Raw genomic sequence first — 20,991 nt, 5'->3', positions numbered from 1 at the left:
CCCCCAGTGTAAGACTTTAGTACTGTACTTATCCTTTAATAAGCCCCCTCCCTAAGTGTAAGAGTTTAGTACTGTACTTATCCTTTAATAAGCCCCCTCCCCCAGTGTTAAAGTTAAGTTTGGGGAGGCTTATCTATAACAACCACTTTTAGCTTACTACCTTTAAAATTAATGATTCTACAAAGTTTATTTGTGGGAAAGGGTTTAGTTTTGGATAGATATGGTATAAAATTTTAAAATAAAAAGAAAAAAAAAAAGAACTTAAAAAAGCTTTGAAAGAGATAGAATTTAGATTGCTTACTTATGCAAATGCTACATTAGTAAAATATTTTAGTTGTGACAAACAAAATGCCTGCTATGAACATATCTTGTGTGAAGACAGATTTGACTCACCTGTTGCACAAGCTTGTGGAATGACAGGTAGACAAGAGACAACTGAATGCGGACTTCAACAATGCGATGCAGCCTCTGCATCTGTTTGTGTAATGTGTCGACCTTTCCTGCAGCGGTCTGGGCCTCCTGGTCCCCTGACTTGACCAGATTTACCCCCGCCTCAAACAAGGCCTCCAACTCCGCATTCTTGTCCTGTAACGTTCATTTAAAACATTCCTTTAAAACCAGTTTTGCTTTCTTTTTTTCCAGAATAGTAAAATAATTTTTGTAACTGATTTTCAAAAATATCAACAGATCAACTTGTATATAGCTCCTATATAATAAAAATACAAACATTGAATTGCAGAAACTGAAGTTTGAATTGATTCTTTGATTCTGTAAATAAAATAGTTATCTTTATCCAGCAAAGGGAAGCCACTCTCATGATATCTTAAGATTTTTTTTTTCATCATTATACCATACAACTATAGCAAAAATAGTTTTCCAATTTCATATCACAGAACAAATAATCATCACTTATTTTAAAAGACAATTATTTTTTTTAAATCCATTTTTCTTTACCCTTAAGTCTTGTTCTAGTTGTTCATGAATTTCTAAGAAGTCCTCCGCTGTCTCAAGGCGTGTTCCCATGTCCGCGTGTTGGCTTAGGGTGGCCTGGCCTATGGAAGTCAGCCATGTTTGTAGCTATAACAACAAAAATTCATTTGCAAAAAAATTGTTCATAAATGTCAGCAAATGTGGAGGCAGAGCAAAAACTCAAATTGCAGAACCTGTTGCTGAGGATATAGATTCAGCCATTTTTTCAAACCATACCAACGGAAATTCAATCTGTAGTGAAATGTTCACCACAACATACTCCTACATAAGAATTTGCCTTTAAATAAAATTGTTTCCTAATAATGAACACATTTCTGTAATTAAGTTCTAAAAGGACTTAATGTTAACTATTATATTTCATATCTAATAGACCATGATATAATCAGGGGACATCAGAGGGAAAAGAACTGTCACCTCAATCTACAGGGTTGATGTTTTGTTGGTGTTAAACTTACGCTGTTAAAGTGTTCCTGGAATTGTAGGTAGGCCTGGCTTCTTTCCCAAGCCTCCGCCCGTCGCGCCTTGCACAGGGACTCCAAACCAGCGCAACGCTCTTGCAACAGTGTCATCTGTAGGGAAAATAAATGGGATTTTAAGTGACTACTTAATAGATCTTACATAAATAGATCGCAATATGGTGTAGGACTTCATCCTCATCACCTATTTCTCACACCTCGGACAGGGAAATCTCACGTGATACCCAGTGCTAGATTCTGTAACATCCCAACCTGAGGCGTACGCCGAGGTTGGGATTATGTTACAGAATCTTAGCCCTCGACTGAGATAACCCGATCTCGATCACTTACAGGTAATAGATTTTATTAATCTGTATCAGACTGATGCCCAATCCATTGGTAGTCAGTACATCCTTAGATTTATATATATCCTGAATTCTACCCTCTTTCACAGGGTAAACACACAGGTCCACAGTTGTCCCCAACTCTTCATGCTTAACTTTAGCCAAGAGGTCACAGATCCACCCCTAGTCTGTGTTATGTTTAATGGATATCTTCATCCTCAGGGTACTTTTCCCACCCCCAATAACATCCCCTACCCCTGGCAGTGTAAATACTGATTCTGGCATTTTCAGCCCAAAGTTGCTTTCCCGATTCCTGATATTATCCCCTACCCCTGGTGGTTTAAATAATGTTTGTAATGTTTTCGGCTCCAAGTTACTTAGCCCTACTCCCCCAGGGTATGTACTTACCCTGCGTCTGACGCCATCAGCCCCGGGGTCGTCCCTACTGACCCTCTCCAGTAGGATGCGCCCCTCTCGTTGGGCCTGTGTGGAAGCTTCCACGATGGCGTTAGACAACTGAGCATGCCTGTCGGCAAGCGCTGCGCTGTTCCTCGGTAAGTCCGTGCTGTTAAGTTGGACTTCAACCTGATCCAATTTTGTTAGAGCCTGAAAACGATACGTGAATTCGTAATTTATAAATCTTTTCATTTCAGTCAGCCAGATTCTTAAATAACCTAAAAATAAAAAGATTATCACATTTTAGCATGGAGGGCAGTATGGGTATTTGTTCTTGGGTGACTTCCAGTTTCTGAAAATCTTCCCAAACTGATTTTTGGTTAAAATCAATTTTGTTTCTTAAGATCAATCATCTTTGTTGGTTGAAATAACCTCTTGTATTATATGTGTCTAAATCAATAGGTGAGTGAAATCAATATGGAGACTGCCAAATTGACTGAAATGAGTTCGAAGCTCCAGTGTAAAACTGGAAACTGGACAAGTGTGACCTACCGTTTCTGCCTGGTCAAAGAATGACGCAGCCATCATGATGTTTTTTCGTCTGTTGTCTAGTTTGTTTCTAAAGTCTTCACATTCACGGTCGACGGTCTGGAGGCGTCGCCTCACGCCCTCCGCATCCATGTTGGCACGGCGCAGGAGCTGGTCGGCATCGCGCACCAGTCGCACAACCGTCTGTTGTATGTGCTATAAATAGACCAAGTGATACAATATTCAACACCTGTGTAAATCTTCTTTCACTTAAACTGTTTGTATATCCTTTGAAACCAACTTAAACAAAAACTTACTAGACTACAAGAGAATTTATAGACAAGATGTTTCAAAATAATATCTGTGTTTTAAATAAATGTGTTACCTAATTTTCCTCGAATTTAAATCAAAAGACAGGATATTTAGATTATATTTTGTATAATAGAAAAGTATGTGACCTGCTCTTGCTTGAACTTGAATAAACAGACCGGATATTTTTGACAATATTATAAATAACTCTGTGACCTACTTTTGCTTGAGTTTCAAATCTGTAATGGTCCTCCTGCAGAAGCTGGACTTGATGGAATGAGTCGCCCAGCTCACTTTTCTGCAGGTATGTGGATCCGACTGTTCTGTACCAGTCCAGTATCTGAGAGTAAAAGTCACAGAAAGTTTCAAATAAAGTCAAATGGAGGCTTCAATCTATAGGGTGTTTGGGTGACGCCATGGTAATACACTCGCCTTTCACCAGGGTGGGACATGTAAAGGGATGGTGTCCTGCCTGACCACGTGGGTTACTCTGGCCACACCAATTTCCTCCCACAGTAAGACCCCTCTTAAACTTTCATCAATGCCAAAAAGAGTGATAGATACAAACTGACATAACTTGTTGCAAATGTCACATTATGAAAAGAATGTCATTAAGAAAGAACATATAAAATACAAGGGATTGAACTTTTAAATCCTCCAAAAAAAAGTAAAAGGATATTCTCCCTGAATGGAGTTAAATTCCTTGATGCTACAACTATAAAGCCGTGAAATTCGACCAGCACAGAGTTATCTGCCCCTATGTCACCAAGCCTTACCTTGTTGACTTCCATGTCGAGTTGACAAAGCTGGAAGCACTGTTCCAGTCGGATCCGACGCTGTTCCCAGATATCCTCAAGTCTTCGTCTTCGGTCTTGCAATAGTTCTAGTAGATGTTCTATTCCAAAGCACGCGGCGGTGGTAGCGTGCCTGTTCTGTAAGTCCGCATGCATACCCATTTCTCGTATGCGTGTGAGTAGTATATGTCCTTGGTTTAGTGTTGATTTTGATGCTTCCAATATTCCTGCAAATTGAGCAATAAAATTTATTTCTAAAATTATAGGCAACACTTTGAGATAAGGCAATATTTACAAAATGACAGAACATTATAATTTGTTTCATAATTAAAGGAAATAAACATTCCTTTTGCGTTGATTTTTTTTTTTAAATCTTTCAAAAAATATTTAAACATTGAAACTAAACTATCACCAAACTGATCATTTCAAAACATTATTGCTTTTTTAATTACATTTTTTTAACTGGGTAATATTTCACCCCAAAAATAGATAAATAATTGACTTGACTAGTTCCTACCGGTTTTGATCTCTTGATGTTGCTGAAGCAAGTGGCGGGCGGTTTCAACGTCATGAGTCGGCACAGAGGTCGAAAATTTACCCTGTGCTTGCTCCATTTTTGACGAAAACTGAAAAACAGATATAATCAGATAAATGGACCATTCAGTCACATACCATACTAAAACATTAATGTAGAATTTGTACTTCTGTTTGAAATTTCTTAAGAAATATCAATTTTTGAAAAATGATAACTTCATTTCTTTATTGTACAGACTCTAGTGAAAACAAACAGTCAGGTTATGCTTACCTCGTGCGCACTTTTGTGGAATTCCACACTTTGCTCCAGAATGAGGCTACGAGCCTCTAGTTTCTTGTTGAGCTCTCTCCAAGCCTCGCTGAGCGTGTCGGCCATGGCACTGTACACATCTGCCTGAGACGGATTCTCCGTCACGTACGAGTCAGCACTACACAGTATCTTCTTCACTTCTTCTTCTTTGGCCTACAAATAAATTCAACATATTAACTTTCAGTTCAGTAACATTTACTTGGAAACACATCTTATACCACCTGTACAAGCATGACTTGTGAATGAGGTGGATGCATGTTTTTATTAACCAAGAAAAATTCTATTGCTTGATGGGGGGAAAGTTTCTGTGACAATGTCTCAGAATTTGTCACAAGAAGTGATACACAATTATGGATGTTTATCATTTTTATTAACCAAGAAAAATTCTATTGCTTGATGGGGGGAAAATTTCTGTGACAATGTCTCAGAATTTGTCACAAGAAGTGATACACAATTAAGGCCGAAGCTGAAGACTATCAGCCCCTAAGTTGTAACACAAATGATTATCTCCCCCTTGTTTTGGACATATCCCGGAGACCAACCTTATAAAGCTCAAATTTATTTATAAGGTTACTATTCTAGACACAGGGGGCTAGTGTAATATATAGGATGCTAAGTCTTCATTTTGATTGAAAAGTGATTATAATTGAGAAGTGATTATAATTGAGAAGTGATTGTAATCTATATTGTAAATACTTAAACACAGCTAGCTAGGAAGATAAAGTCCTCACCCTATAGATCAGAAGCAGATTCTTTCATTATATTGATTTCAAAGTCTTATTTGGATTCAATGGATTTTTTTCAGACTACGATACCACATATTTACTCTTTAGTATTTTTTTTCTTTTTTTAAACTTTAGGAATTAAAATGTCTACCTTTTCACATTAGTAACAAATGATCACGAAATAATCCACTAAATGATAATTGTCAAACAAATTCTGTAATATGAAGAATTAAGGATAAGATATAAGATAAAGGTTAACGATCATCTATAAATAGAGTAGATAAAATCTCATCTCATGAATTTTATTTTCAAGTTTATATCATTCAAAATTTTCTTTGCAAGCTTTGGATATACAGTCAAACCTGTCATATATGACCTTCCAAGGGAGGTAATAGAAAAGGTCACATATGACAGGTGGTCTCTTAATCCAGGTTCTGATAACTAGTATAATAGATAACCTTGTGAGGGGGAAGTCTCTAAATTAGGTGGTTGCTAAAGCAGGTTTGACTGTATAGGAAAGAAAGTTGAAGTGATATCATTTGAAATATTATTTACAAAAGTTTATTAAAGATTCTGTTCCCATTTCAGTTTAACGTTTGTTAACTTAAGGAAACCCCTTAAGTTAATATATACATAGGAATGCATTATTGGATTGAAGGAAAAAAATATCTTAGCTAAGGAACTTTGTTTAAAAAAATATTTACTTTAAGGAGGAATATTGATGAAAATAAGGCCTGATAAAAAACATACCTGCTCAGCATGTGGTTGAAAACCAGTAAACTGACAGAATGAATTGTTAATTAATTATTCAATTTAATTTTTATAAATCCTATTACATAATCACATATCCATATAAATTGAAGTTTACAGTTCATTATGGGAATGCAATATAGACATGATTCATTATAAAGAAGGTTTTTCTGGAATTTCCTCTTTTCATTTTTTTCCATAACGCTAGCCTGTAGATATGGCCAAGCAGAACACATTACAGATACAGGGACTACTGAACCAGTGTTTTAATCTTCTATCATCTCCCGTTTCAGTCTTTTCCTCTTTAATCTCACTTCAACATATAGTTCTATCCTTACTTTATTTCTGTTTCATCTTTTTTTTTGCAACTTTCAGTAAATATCTTTCTTTTTTTCATTTTGAGTTGACTCCAAAGACAGTTATCTATGGCATTCCTAAGAAAACGCTGTTTGCATCAGCAGAAAAAATCTGATAAATATTCTGTATATCGGACTGTGTTGTTCTATAAATAATTTCCAGCACACTATTCCTGTTATATATATAGCACCCTGGCCTGGCATTTTGTATTGAATGGTTGCCAGGCAGCCAGGCCTGAAACCCAATCCTACCCATCTGGTTACCTTATATAGTGAGTGAGGCATGCTGGGATTGGCTTAGAGAGTGGTAACTGTTGCTATGGTGATGTGATACAACATCCTGTCTGTTATCTCACCAGAGAATTATCTGACAGCCACTGTTATGGAACATTAGCCATTTTGCGAGAGATCCAAATAACCAGCTATTTTGAGATATAACTGTTAAAACAAATTCCTTGGAATGTCTGTGGTTACTTTTCACTCCAGAATAATCACAACGAAATTAGATAATTCGGTCTTTAGTTTCCAGTTATTCATCAAATAATCTATATATTTACAGTACTAATTCCAAATTCAAACTCAACATGTAAACTGGATTTTTAAGAATATTTTCAGAATGTAAAGAAAGTAAGCAGCTTAACATTCATTTCTCTTAATAATTGATAAATCAAAGAAAAAAAATCACATACATTATTATTATTAAATCTATGACAAAGGGAAAAGTTAATGAAAATCAAAACAGTCTTTAAACACATAAAAATGTATTTCCCAACAAAAATAGTGGACAATATTTTCACCCCTATTTTGGTCTGGAACATGGACAATTTGTAATAGGCAACAGGAATTATCTGTTTAGCATTGATGTGGAGATGAGGCAGCTTGTGTACGATCGTGTGAGGTAGGTGTGGGGGAGTATATGGACCCCAAAATTTGGCTCACTCCCCATCAAGTCATGTCTACGCTATCAATAAACGTGCAATGCACATACATTTCTGACACATGTTGTGCGTAATGCGCCGCCTCTGTTTAACGCAGTGTTGGTCTGCAATGCGGCTCTATGATCTACACATGTTCCTCCTCTATATACGTAATAATCGGTCTTGTACAAACGGTGACAAAAATATACCAAACAGATCTGACCATTAGACTTGAAATATCAAATCCAGCTCAACATGAATTCTAGCCATTTCAACTTTAGTGATCTACCTATGACTTGCAATTTACTCAACTACCAAACACAAAACTAACTGCTTTTTCTTAAAACTGTAGAATGTTATTGATCTTTAGAAGAAGAAAAATGTGGAATCATAAATTTAAATATGCATACATTTGAGATATTGATATTTCAGGTTGGTGAAGTTTAAACTAATACAGACTTTCTTTGAGTTCTCTTTTTCTATTCCTTCCATAATTTCTTTTCATTTGAGGGGATACAGTGTGGGGCTACAAGCAATGAAATGCTGTATCTATACTTCATATGAATCTTACTTTCTGAGATATTTATACTTCATATGAATCTTACTTTCTGAGATATTTTAAGAACAAAATTTTATCTTAGTTTTATGAAATTCAAAAGTAGAAAGAAAATTCACACAGATCCATACAAGAATCTTCTATTTTCACAACTAAATTTCTTTTCCTGTAAAACTTTTTGAAATTAAAAGTAATAGCTCAAACTTCTAACAACCTCAAACTTCATTTTAAAATCAGGCATGTTCTATGTTATTAAGCCATTACATATTTACCCATCAGGAGAAGAAGCTTTAATATGATTTCAGATCTGTACCAGCTTAAAAAGCAACTCCTACGTAAACCTTAGAATGGGTAATTACATATTTCTAAACAGCTCCTGTACCATAGAACATTAGAGGGGATGAGGGGGGGGGGGGGGTGGGGTACATGCCTATCAATATCTCACCCTGGAAGGAGATACCACAAGATGGCAGATGGGAAGCCAGTCAGTAAGAACTTCAATATGAGGGGGAGAAGGGGGGGAGAGGGTTAGACATACCTAGATTATCTTGAATGAATCACTTTCTCATTGGCAGATGAGTACACTGAGGTTATCAACTAATACTTGAACATATACAACAGTTAAATCTTCTGCGGCCAGACTCATTACGTAATTATTTACGTAAGCAAGTTTCTTAGTACAAATAACTTCTACCTAGCTTGTTTTTGAACAAAAATTTGGATACACGGTATATAGAATTCTACTGATATATTATAGCTCAACAGTAAAAATATTTCAACCAGAGATAGAATATGTTATTAGTAAGATGCAGTTCTGAAACAAAATCATTCAAAACAATGAATTCTGTTATCAGTATTTTATCAAATCCAGACCTATAATGTTTTTGCATGGGCAACACCCAGAAACTATACCAGACATCCCATATCTGAAAACTCTGACAAACATGTTTTTGTGGGTGTACATGACCAACTTATCTGTTCAGTGGGTCCTGTGTAAGCTATTTTAACCCCAAAGTAACTGAGATCCATATATATATTCTGTATGTGTTTATTAATGTTACAAAATATGATATGAACTTTTTCAAAACCACAATAAACATTTCTTTAAGGACAATATGTTTTGGAAAATTATATATTATTTTCAGCATAATATACATTATAATGAACTTTTAATTATAACTTTCAATCAAGTTTACTCACATCAGAAACAGTGTGCTGTGAGGCTGTTTAGTTCTCAGATTATGTAAGCATCCTGTATTAATGTTAGCACCGATATTACACTGTTATTACGGTTACACCCATCATAACTTTACTGGTGACTGTACAGAAATTTAAAGATTCCTTTTCAAGGGTGAAATGGAAACCTAATCATGTTGCTCTTAAGCACTTTTGTTACAAAGAGAAAAAAAAATTATATCAGGAAAAGACAACTCTTGTTACAGATAAATTTTAGTAAAACAGCAATATATTCTCTTACAATTTTTTTTGTGCATTTCCTAATGAATATCATTTTGGTTCATACATTTCTTACACAATTTAATATTATATTCAAAGGAAAGACAAAAACATTTGTAAGGATGAAGTAATTCATTTTTTATTCTGATATCTAGCCAATTTATTTACAAATAGTAATGTTTTGTTTTTATGAATGTTATTTATTTAATTAAATACCTTTCTTTGTGTAATAAGCTATAAAGAATCTACTTTTTTTTTCTTTATTTAAATATGCAACTCTTCTATCAAACAAAGGGCAGACAACTCTAAAATGTATGTATAAAGTCCTGGCAAATTGAACAAAAATGTTACTAATTGTTTAATACAGCAATTTTGTGTAACTCAATTATATCACAGCAGTATGTCGATGAAACAGAAACAGGGAGCACTAAATTGATAATGTTGTAGAGAGAGAGGCAAGGGATGTTATTTAAGCCTTAGCAGAGTTATCTGTACAATATCCTAACCAAATACAAATGGCACATGGTAGGCTGACCAGTCGATGATCTATATAATTACATATAACTAACCCTAATGTACACAAAAGATACAGAGGCTGGGGGAAAGGATGAAGAGTCTGAAGGGAAGATGCTTTGGTATCCACATCTGGTAGTAATTCTCCATGACATTTGATGATACAGCCAGTTAGCCACATATATTGGCTACCATCATTCCACTGGTGTGTTTCACAAAGGGCAGACAACTCTCAAATAACCCTCTATATCTCTATTACCACAGCTTATTAGTACAATATGGTGAATTTGTATGGTATAATTAACCATGATAGGGTCTATTTAGATAGCCAGTCCTGTGAATGATATTTCAGTCATATTATCAATGAGTGCCCTATCAAATATCTGTCCTCTTCCAGTTAACTCTCTGTCAATTCGGAGTTAATCTGATATTTCTCTTTTGTTTCCAAATATTCACAACTTATACCAAATTTGTTGCAAGATACAGATATGTTAATTAGATATTGAATACATCTACCTAAATTAACTTAATCATTTCACTATTCTGCTTTGGTAATGATATTGTTTCATGCACCGAGACTCTGTACCTTAGTGGAAGATTATATAGGTCACTGTATACCTACCTGTCAAGGTTGGAAGGTCAAGGTCACTAGGACCAGGCATCCAGAAAACATACTAATTTTACTCACAGAATTTCACTTTAATCCCATTTTAATCAAAATGAAATACCAGCTAAGATGCATCCAAGTTTTAAAAAATCTCCGTTTTACTAAGATTTTGATATCTCCGTGGCAATACTTTAGATATTTTTCCAGGTTTAAAACTTAATGATATTTTCCACGAAAAATCTCACCTTGGATATTAAATGGCCACTTTTCAACAGGACTCACAGAAAAATCATTCCATAATTACAAGATAGAAACATATCTACTGCTGGACAAGTTCTCCAACCAGACTCCTTGCTGGCCAAAATTGCTCTAGTCTAAACGAAACCTCTCCAAATGTAAAGTAAGCAGGCCCCCAACCCCTGTTTCTCCCACCCCTGGGCCTACAGATACCATGCATGTGTATGGAATATTTACAGATCCTGAAGGAGATAAGAATGACAAACTCCTGGAGGTTCCAGCCAAATCTGTGATGGAAGTGTTTTCCATATCGACTACATCTGAGCCCTATGGGATTTATCAGAGCCTAAAACCCACCAATATACACAAGGTATATTGTATTTTTGGACTAGCTGATACTGAGATTTCTGTATGTATGGAACTCATGAGTTTAACTGCTAATTCATCCAACATCATTGGATGGAGGCGGGATACCTCCACTTGTCAAAACAATATCCTACAACCATGGGTTAAATTCAAATAACTACCCATAAAAACATCTGTACAGTGAAATAATTTTTAAAATTGAGAAATTAAAGAGCTTTTATAAACAAAAAACAAAATTCAATTCATATCTTTTGTATTTGACCGATTGAACCATTTTTTCCTGCCTTTTTCATTCAATTCATATCATTTGTATTTGACTGATTGAACCATTTTTATTCTGCCTTTTTCATTCTTTTTTTTAACTTTCTACTGTTTACCATGCTGGGTTGTTTCACACTAAAACACTACATATTTGTTGATATATACACAGAGATAAGATTCTGTCTGTAGACCACGAAGGACTGATGTAGCCACATTATCAGGCCCTGAGGAAGAACAGCTCAGTGCCATATCTTTGATACAGATAGCGATTGTGATAACTTGGGGATAACATCATTTGGTATCAAAATAGCAATATTTCACTGCTTTTACCGACATGTGCCAAACTGATAAGTGAGTGTGAGGCATATACTGAATTATTCATAAATGTAGATAATTGAACATTGAACCCTTGGACATTAAAACTGCTACCAATTAATAACCGTGTTGAGAAATTTTTAGTTACCATGTCTAGTGCTTTGGACTCTAGAGGAAATGATTCATACATATTTTGTTCAGCCAGAAATCTAAAACTCTTCCTGCTTACTAGTTCAAACATGTGAGAAACTTATTAAACCTGCCCTCAGCCTCACTTTTAATTTGACCTACAGCCTCATTTTGAATTTGATCTTAAAACCTACCCCCACCTTGATTTTGATCTAATCAATAAGTCTCGCAATGAATTTGATTTAACCTCTCAACCTCATTTTGAGCTTGATCCAACCACTCAGCCTCATTTTGAGTTTGATCCAACCACTCAGCCTCATTTTGAGTTTGATCCAACCACTCAGCCTCATTTTGAGTTTGATCCAACCACTCAGCCTCATTTTGAGCTTGATCTAACCACTCAGCCTCATTTTGAGATTGATCCAACCACTCAGCCTCATTTTGAGTTTGATCCAACCACTCAACCTCATTTTGAGTTTGATCTAACCCTGCCCACAGCCTCACCTTGAGTTTGGCCAGCATCTCGTTGTGTTCTTTTAGATACTGGAGCGCCTCCTCGATCGTGGACCCCACGTCCATCAGGTCTGGTTCCATTTGGTGTACGCGCACTCTGATCCATTCTGCACCCTAAAACACACAAGGTCAAACAAGGTCAAATAGAGTTACATTGTATCAAACAATATATTAAAACAAGGTCAAACAAGGTACACATAGTATCGATCAATTAAAATACAGAAAGTCTGCCAGGTGACTGAACACTGGTGTTCAGTACATGTAGCTTAATTTGGACATTCAAGACAAAGTCAAACCGATTCCTAAAGTTTGATCAAGGTCACATGACGTCATACAAGGCAATATCATGTCATACAAGTCATGTCGTAAAAGTCTGGCAAGGTCGAAAAAGACAATAAAATATCTCAAATTAGGTAACACAAGGTCAAACAAATCCATTTATTAGTTTTGGACAAATCACTTTTTGTTTGGAATCTCTTATGAAACTGTCGTAGAATAACATTTTCTACTTTACATTTTCTTCAAAGAGTGAAATGTGTTTAAATCTAAACAAGAGTTTAAGGCTAAACAATTGCAATGTCATTCAAGGTCACATAAATGTTTTATTAGGTTACTTAAAAGTATTTAAATCCAAGTAAATTGTGGACAGAGAGAATCTAGAATATTTACAGTATAAATTTAATTTCGTTATAAACTCATCCCCTTTTTTATACCTCAAGGTTGGTATCTCAATCCATAACATTTTATCTAATGCCACCTGATATACCTTGTCAGTCCACCAGGCATTATAAACAATTTTGAAGCTTCCTTGAAATTTTGTGTTGATGCCAATACAATCTTTCATATATATGGTAAAACTATTTATAGAATGTTCTCTTCTCATCATGGACATGCGCACTGTATTTACCTACAATAAGCTAAACTTGGCCTCTGACTTATGGGTGGGTTAATTGACAGACAGAAGCAGCATTTGTAATTTCACTAAACAGGGGTATTATATGGATGGGTTAATTGCTGGTCAAATAGAATAACCTTCTACCGCATAAACTGCCTCTACTCCAAAGTTTGTGTATTATTTTTTTTTTTTTTTTTATCATTCTTTTCTTCTTTTCTCTCCACTTTCAGAGAGAACATGAGTATAAGTTAGAACACAGGTGCCTGACTCGTTTTATAAAATAAAAACATATAAGAGTACATATCAGGCGTCTGTGGTTAGAATAACATGTTTTGCCCTGTAGAAGTCAGTTGTAAAGTATTTTTATATAATCCAAATTGATTTGGATTAACTATATAAGTTGGAAAACATTGTTAGAGAAAAGGATTTAGATCAACTCTAATAACCTAATTACTGTTAATTTCTCACACAAAAAAAACAACACTTTTTATCCATGTAAAATCCAGACTGAAGACATTTGAAAGGGTGGGGCTCAAATGTACATATCTCCAGGTATACTATCAGGTTAAATCTCCCCACCAACACATCGAGCACGATTGACCAAAAAGACTGCCAAAATGACTGCTTTCTTCCTGTATCTATTTTAGATGTTGTTTTAATAACATCAAACTCGAAACCAGAAGAGTTTATCTTGTAAATCAGGGATGGCCTATTAACAGCTGATATAGGGCCAGTCCATTATTCTAATATGGGGGATGTAGGGAAGGGGCGGGGAGAGGAACATAAACATGAAGCTAAGGTACTAGTTACTAAATCTAGACTTTGTTTTATGAACATGGCTTAATAGTTTTGGAGCTAAATCCAAAGTCTGCTAGCAAAAATGTCAGTTCACACATACTTCTCTTAGAATAGTGTGATATGTATACTATAAGTAATCAAATGTAGAGACTCAAAACTGGCAGTGGGTTCTGGTTTTTGAAGCCCAGATAGGAATATATAGTAAAAAAACGTTTAATATCAACCTGGGGCAGGAAGTTCTGGCTTCTGTTAGAGTGAAGTTGGGTAACAGACAATGCTAGGTTTAGAATGGCATCATGATGGCAGGTGTGTACCTGCTTCTATAAATAGAAATTTACAAACTGCAGATGTGATTCAACAGCTGCTGAGTACTGAAGGGATGCAGGAGGAGGGGGAGGAGGGGGGGGGGGGGGGGGAGCTTCATAGAAACATTGCATTATATTCTAAATGCAAGGTCAAGGCCAGTCGCAAAGGTCAATGAACATTACTAGTTGTCCAATGTATATATGTGGATAATTATCCCGAGGATCTATGGAAACACTTCATTCTAATCACAAGGTCAATGCTATTTGCAAAGTTCTAGGCCAGCACTAGCTGTCCAAGATGTTTATGTGGATAATAATCGGAGCTCCATGGAAACATTGAATTCTAATTACAAGGTCAAGGCCATTCACAAAGGTCAATGACTAATACTTGTGGTACAATGTATCTATGCTGATAATGATTTGCGTTCCATTCCATTTGCATTCTAATTGCAGAGGCTAGCCATAAAGATCAAAGCCAGTACTAGCTGTCCTAGGTTATAATGTGCAGGCATAATGAAACCTCAATTCTGGTGCAAATTGTCAGAAATGTATATCCTTCAATGCATCAGCAAGCTTAGAATATTATACCTACTGGAAAAAGTTCAATTCTGAATGATTATTTATACCTCGTTTGAGATTCTGAATAGATGTAGCTCAACAGATTTTTGCATTTATTAGAGCAGACCATTTCACATGATATTTGACAGAAATAAACACATCTACTTTACCCCATGGCATGACCCATACTGTTTAAAAAACAAGAAAAATGTTTGAATTCAACCTAAACTTGATCTTAGGCAGTGAATTGGTTCCAACATTTACAATATACAGTAGAAGCTATCAGACTTGAGGGGGCTATGGAAAGATGCCAAAGTCTGCCAGCCAAGGAATCACTTCTGATAAAACTCAACTTAAAACAAGGTTAGCATTCAGTAAGACCTCTTCAGAGGAGATAATCATTCATTTTCTTCTAATACCTTAGCTAAACTGATGAGTGAATCAGAGGAAACACTACACCAAAAAGAAAACAAGAGAAAATTGTTGCATGAATAGCTTTCTGTTTACAAACTCATAAAGTCTATCACAGTAAAGCACTTAACAGGGAATTCTTTTATATCTCATTTTCAAAACTGTTGCCAATTTTTTAGCCGAAATTCATTCATGAACATCAGATACGAACACCCAAAACATCTACAATTTTAACCATTGTCAAGACAAGCTAATTTCTTATATATGTCTATTTCGTAATGATGGACCTAGATTAATCATCCCACCAGATTGAAGTATGATTGACAACCATCTAGCGATCTCACAGGTCTGTTTTGACAATTCCTAAAATTAAATGAAATAGAAATATTCAGCCAAAAAATTCCATCATGTATATGTTGTTGTTGAATATTGTGAGAGATCTTATATGTAACTGTTCTAATTATTCTAGCCTACCCAGCAGTATGATTTGGTACCATCAAATGCTGGAAAGTAAACCTATGAATTACTCATTACAGTATAAATCATTGATTTTATGGATTGCTCGTTTCAAAAGGTCTTTTTAATAATTAGGAAAATTACCAGAAATCTGTTTAATAATTAGGAAAATTACCAGAAATCTATTTAATAATTAGAAATAATTACTAGAAGTCTATTTAATAATTAGAAAAAATTACTAGAAATCTATTTAATAATTAGGAAAATTACCAGAAATCTATTTATTAATTAGGAAAATTACCAGAAATCTATTTATTAATTAGGAAAATTACCAGAAATCTGTTTAATAATTAGGAAAATTACCAGAAATCTATTTATTAATTAGGAAAATTACCAGAAATCTATTTATTAATTAGGAAAATTACCAGAAGGAAGCAGATAAGAAATCTTTCTGCTATTACTGATAAGACAGAAAGTGTCTATATAAGATAAGACATCAGTGGAGGATGTCCTCACTCTTACTTCAACCACTCAATATTGTTAAGAGGACCACCACACCAGTAGTCGCCACACATCAAAGACATCAGAACCCATCAGTGGTTACACAGTCAACGACATGTAAAAACTAATCTTATCTTTTGGTCTAGACAATTCAAGCATCTCATGTATTTAGATTTTCCAAAATGCAAATACCAAGCATTGCTACAATCTTGTTGACAAAGCTGTGAATATTTTTGATACTTTTAAAAGTCTTTAAGAGCTACGAGTTTCTTTTACCAAGGAGTTCAAAGAATTTTGAGATTTTATCTGTTTTAGGAAAAATTTTCTGGTTTTAGAATATCTTGACTGCAACACATTCAGCAACAGAAAGATAAAAGATGATATCAATAATATCCCACTGTGGTGACATAATCCTCTCTCCTAGGTTACACTATTTTCCATTACATGACACACTCTTAAGTATCATCATGATTAATCTCCCTTTACCAGGAAAAAGGGGGGGGGGGGGGGGGGGGGGGGCAAATGTCACTGACTCACAGTGATAAGGACAGAAAGATATGCCTACATTTCAACACAACATATTACAAAAAGCAAAAAATCATAAATAATATTATGATATAAGACCATGTGTCCTACTAGTGCCCCCTCCCCAGTGATAAGATGTATACACAACAAAGTTTCTGTGAGCTACCCACCCACACTATCACTGCTATCTGATCAGGCTGGGCACATGTTGGTAGGACACTGTAGTTTCTATCTGATCAGGCTGGGCACATGTAGGCATGACACTGTAGTCTCTTATATCCCCAACAGCTGTCAGTACAGAACTCAAGTGCCCCCCCCCCCCCCCCCCCCCCCCCCCCCCCCCCCCTTCCCCAACTGTCCTGATCTCTATCAATGGGGTACATGATTTTTTGTCCCCTATCTCTCTGTCAGCCACATGCTTTCATCATTGAATCATGAAGAATGATGAACATAGTTTTAACACAACACAACCATCAGGCTGAGAGTGGTGCCCATTCTGCCTATTTTACCTAAAGTAACTTGAACGAGCCAGACTTTGTCATCACTAACTATTTTCCTGTTTTAACTTGAGCAAGTCTAGGCCAGACTTTGTCATCACTAACTATTTTCCTGTTTTAACTTGAGCAAGTCTAGGTCAGACTTTGTCATCACTAACTATTTTCCTGTTTTAACTTGAGCAAGTCTAGGCCAGACTCATCATCACTGACAACATTCTTATTGATACATGCAAGTATCTCAGTCTCTCCCTAATTCTTCATCCTTTAAATATTGAACTACACCTTCCAGTCTGCAACTCAAAAGCTGTACAGACCTATAATCTCTGATGAAGGTAGACTTGGTGTAGTTACCCCTAGGTTTACTTTAAAAATTGCCTTGCTAAATTATAATATTAACCTGATTCAGAGAATTACAAAGACCAAAATCATAAGTATCATTTCTATGTACAGTGTATAATTTTTGGAATACTTGGACAGGGGTCAGTTTAGCTGACTAACTAACACTGAAGTTTTTTTAAATAACTGTTCAGCTTAATGTATACACTAGATTATCTCTTACTAGTTCAGAAATCGGACAGATCTCTCTCTAAGAGAAAAAATAGTTTTATTAGTGTTCTAGATGTGGGATTTGGCATGGTTATGGTGTCTATCACAGGACCAAGACCACATTGACCACATCCACCATAAATAAATCAGTAACCCCGACATTGGGTAATGAGTACTTTGACTCCCAAGCTCCCACTTCCCCACTGGGGAGGGTAATAGAGATAATTGGTATGTATTAATACAGCACACTCCCTCCCCAGGGGGTTTATGTGATGTTCCAGGATTGGGCCACTGAGGGTTTACAGTAGCCAGAGTTTAGGATAGCATATAGCACTTGTTAGCTTCTTAGATTACATCCTACACATTTTCCCAGTCCCCACCCTCCCTGAATAAATCTCTTCTAAAGAAAGTTAGCTGAAATTCTATTAAACTTGTCTTTAGAATATTAAAATTTCAAATAAATATATGAGAGTTAAAACTTTGATCTCTTAGAGATCTGTCTGAAGATTCTAGTTTCAATGTAGGTGAGGGATGAACTGGTATAGAACTTGGCTTGACGATGTTTTATTCTTGAAAACTTAGGAGCTGGTAACTGGTCCATTAAACAGACATTAAATTAGACATCAGATTAGAAACAGGACAGTTAAGAACCATTGGAAACATTTTGAAACTGACAAAAAATTAATCATAATTGTAGAAGTTAATATCAGAACTTTGAAACAACTTCGCAGTAGATCATCATAATATCCCTGATTGTGTAACTGAATAAAAAGTGGTCTCCATTGACTTGGACAGGTACCCAGGTAGATTCCCATCACTCTCCCCCATCTGTAAACCCCCCAACCCAACCTCAACCCAACTCCATCCCTCAAGCCTTTCCTATATAACCTTCCTCCCCACCTTGGACAGATACTCAGCTTCCCCACCATATACTACCCCTATGCCCCTCCACCCCACTAAATTGCCCCTCCACCCTCCCCCACCCCCACTGGCCTATCCTGTTTGTATAACTTTTTCTGCCCTGGAGAGGCACCAAGTCTGATGGTACCTCACCATGACTATAGATACATATATATATACATCCCTGGCAGACATGACTAAATACTAAAACCTGCACCAGGTATTATATAAACACAAGTTCCTCTACATCCCCAATACTTGGCAGTGCCAGTTACATATAGCTTTAGTATAGGTACACAGATAAGATATTCTACCTAAAGGCCTGGTACCAGGGAGGCTCCAAAGGGGAGATATTCCACCACATAGGTGTATCTTCTCTAAACCTGATGCCACAAGCAGGGGGATATGTTTTGCCCCTGCTATCTTTGAGATGGGATCCATGCCAGAAGCTGTCTACATTCCTGATATGTTTCTCATATGTTTGTGGTATGGGATGGTAGAGTATAGAGGGTTCTAGTCAGGGATTAATAGCAGAAATCTCTGTACCAGCCATCAACAGTAACACAAGAATCTGATGATAAACATCAGACAGGTTTTTTTTTGTTACGATCTATCATCACTTCCATCTTTATTTTTGGCATTTTCTCATTTTTCGGAAACTGCGTCATTAACTTAAGGATGGAGAACATTTTGGTGATATACACATTTCTCTTCCTCGGTATTTTGTAACCTAACAAACAGACAACTGTTTTCCTATCACTGTTCATTTTACTGAAATGGTTACCACTGATGTTTCTATTCATTTTTTGGGAAATGAGTTTTAGATTAATACTAAGTTATGGCCACATGGTTAATGCTATGGCAGCACAATGATTGTCCATCTAATCGGATGAGCAATTTGCAGTACTTCACCTTACAAATTATGACTGTAGCATATCATTTAGTGGTCTTTCTAGACAGGTTAAACAAGTTATACTTTATAAGATTGTTTTTATTACTTAAGACATATTACAAATGATGGTCTCTTGAAAAGGTTTTGCATAAAAAAATCTTACAATGGTATTTCATAACAGGTTTACTTAAGACATCTTACGAACAATGGTCTCTCAAGAAAAGGTTTATACTGAAGCGTTTTACAAAACATGATCTCTCAAGAGGGATTTTACTAGATCTTACAAAACATGGTCTTTCATGAAAGGTTAAAAGATGTCTTGGAATAATGGCTTACAAACTTTCAAAACAGATTATTAGATAAAGCGCAGATGCTGATAAGGAGGTTTTACTGTAGTAGTCCTACAGAGGTGGTTTCATTACGGAGGTGATTTCAATTGACAGGTTCTACTGTAGCAGTCCTACAGAGGTGGTTTCATTACAGAGGTGATCTCAATTCTATTGTGGTTGCTTTGCAGAGGAAGTCTCATTTGGCAGGTTATACTGTAATGATCATTAAGAGGTCTCATTTGACAGGTTCTAACATAAAGGTAATTCAAAGAGGTCTCATTTGACAGGTTCTAACATAAAGGTAATTCAAAGAGGTCTCATTTGACAGGTTCCACTCTAATGATCATACAAAGAGGTCTCATTTGACAGGTTCTGCTCTAATGATCATACAAAGAGGTCTCATTTGACAGGTTCTAATGTATTGATTTCATTTGACAGGTTGTACTGTAATGGTCACATAGGGAGGTCTCATTTGACAGGTTGTACTGCAATGGTCATACAAAAAAGTGGTATTTTAAGGCAGGATTAAATAAAGTGATCTTTAAAAGGGGATAGCCTTGTTCGATTCCAACATTTCAAGACAGATTATATTAAATTGGTATCAAAAAGGAGATGGCTAGATTTTATTTTTGGGGTTTTATTTTTTTTATTTTTTTGCAAGTTGAACTGAAGTGGTCTACAAAATGTCATTCTTTTAAGATGTATTTCAAGACCTGCAATGGTCACTATACATATAAACAGTAAAATTTCTCTAAACTAAATTCCTATACAATATAGAAGCCATAGTACATTTTGTACATATATTTAATATATATATATTAACAGTTAACCAAGCCCTGCTCTATTCTTCTCTATAGTAAACCTGTTTATTAAAACAATTTTAATTCTGGACCTAAAGAAATAGGGTTGACACTTTATACAGAGTATTGATCATTCAGGGTGTGTGTGTGTGTGTGAGTGGGGGGTGGGGGGGACATCATGCACTTCAAATTTCTTCACAGAAAAAATTACAATGAAA

General features: G+C 35.8%; 1 protein-coding gene across 1 annotated transcript in view; it reads right to left on the bottom strand.

Moving 5' to 3' along the window:
* The window catches only part of LOC117317403 (titin-like), a 197,260-nt gene that overhangs the window by 137,572 nt on the left and 38,697 nt on the right, over positions 1–20,991 (bottom strand). Inside the window, 10 exon segments of the mRNA XM_033872214.1 lie at positions 394–585; positions 955–1,077; positions 1,446–1,559; positions 2,198–2,395; positions 2,738–2,929; positions 3,243–3,362; positions 3,799–4,043; positions 4,334–4,442; positions 4,622–4,813; positions 12,352–12,474. Of these exon segments, the coding sequence (XP_033728105.1) occupies positions 394–585; positions 955–1,077; positions 1,446–1,559; positions 2,198–2,395; positions 2,738–2,929; positions 3,243–3,362; positions 3,799–4,043; positions 4,334–4,442; positions 4,622–4,813; positions 12,352–12,474 (1,608 nt within the window).

The sequence above is a fragment of the Pecten maximus genome, chromosome 19, assembly GCF_902652985.1.
Source record: "Pecten maximus chromosome 19, xPecMax1.1, whole genome shotgun sequence".
Lineage (NCBI taxonomy): Eukaryota > Metazoa > Mollusca > Bivalvia > Pectinida > Pectinidae > Pecten > Pecten maximus.
This window is presented reverse-complemented; position numbering and strand designations above follow the sequence as displayed.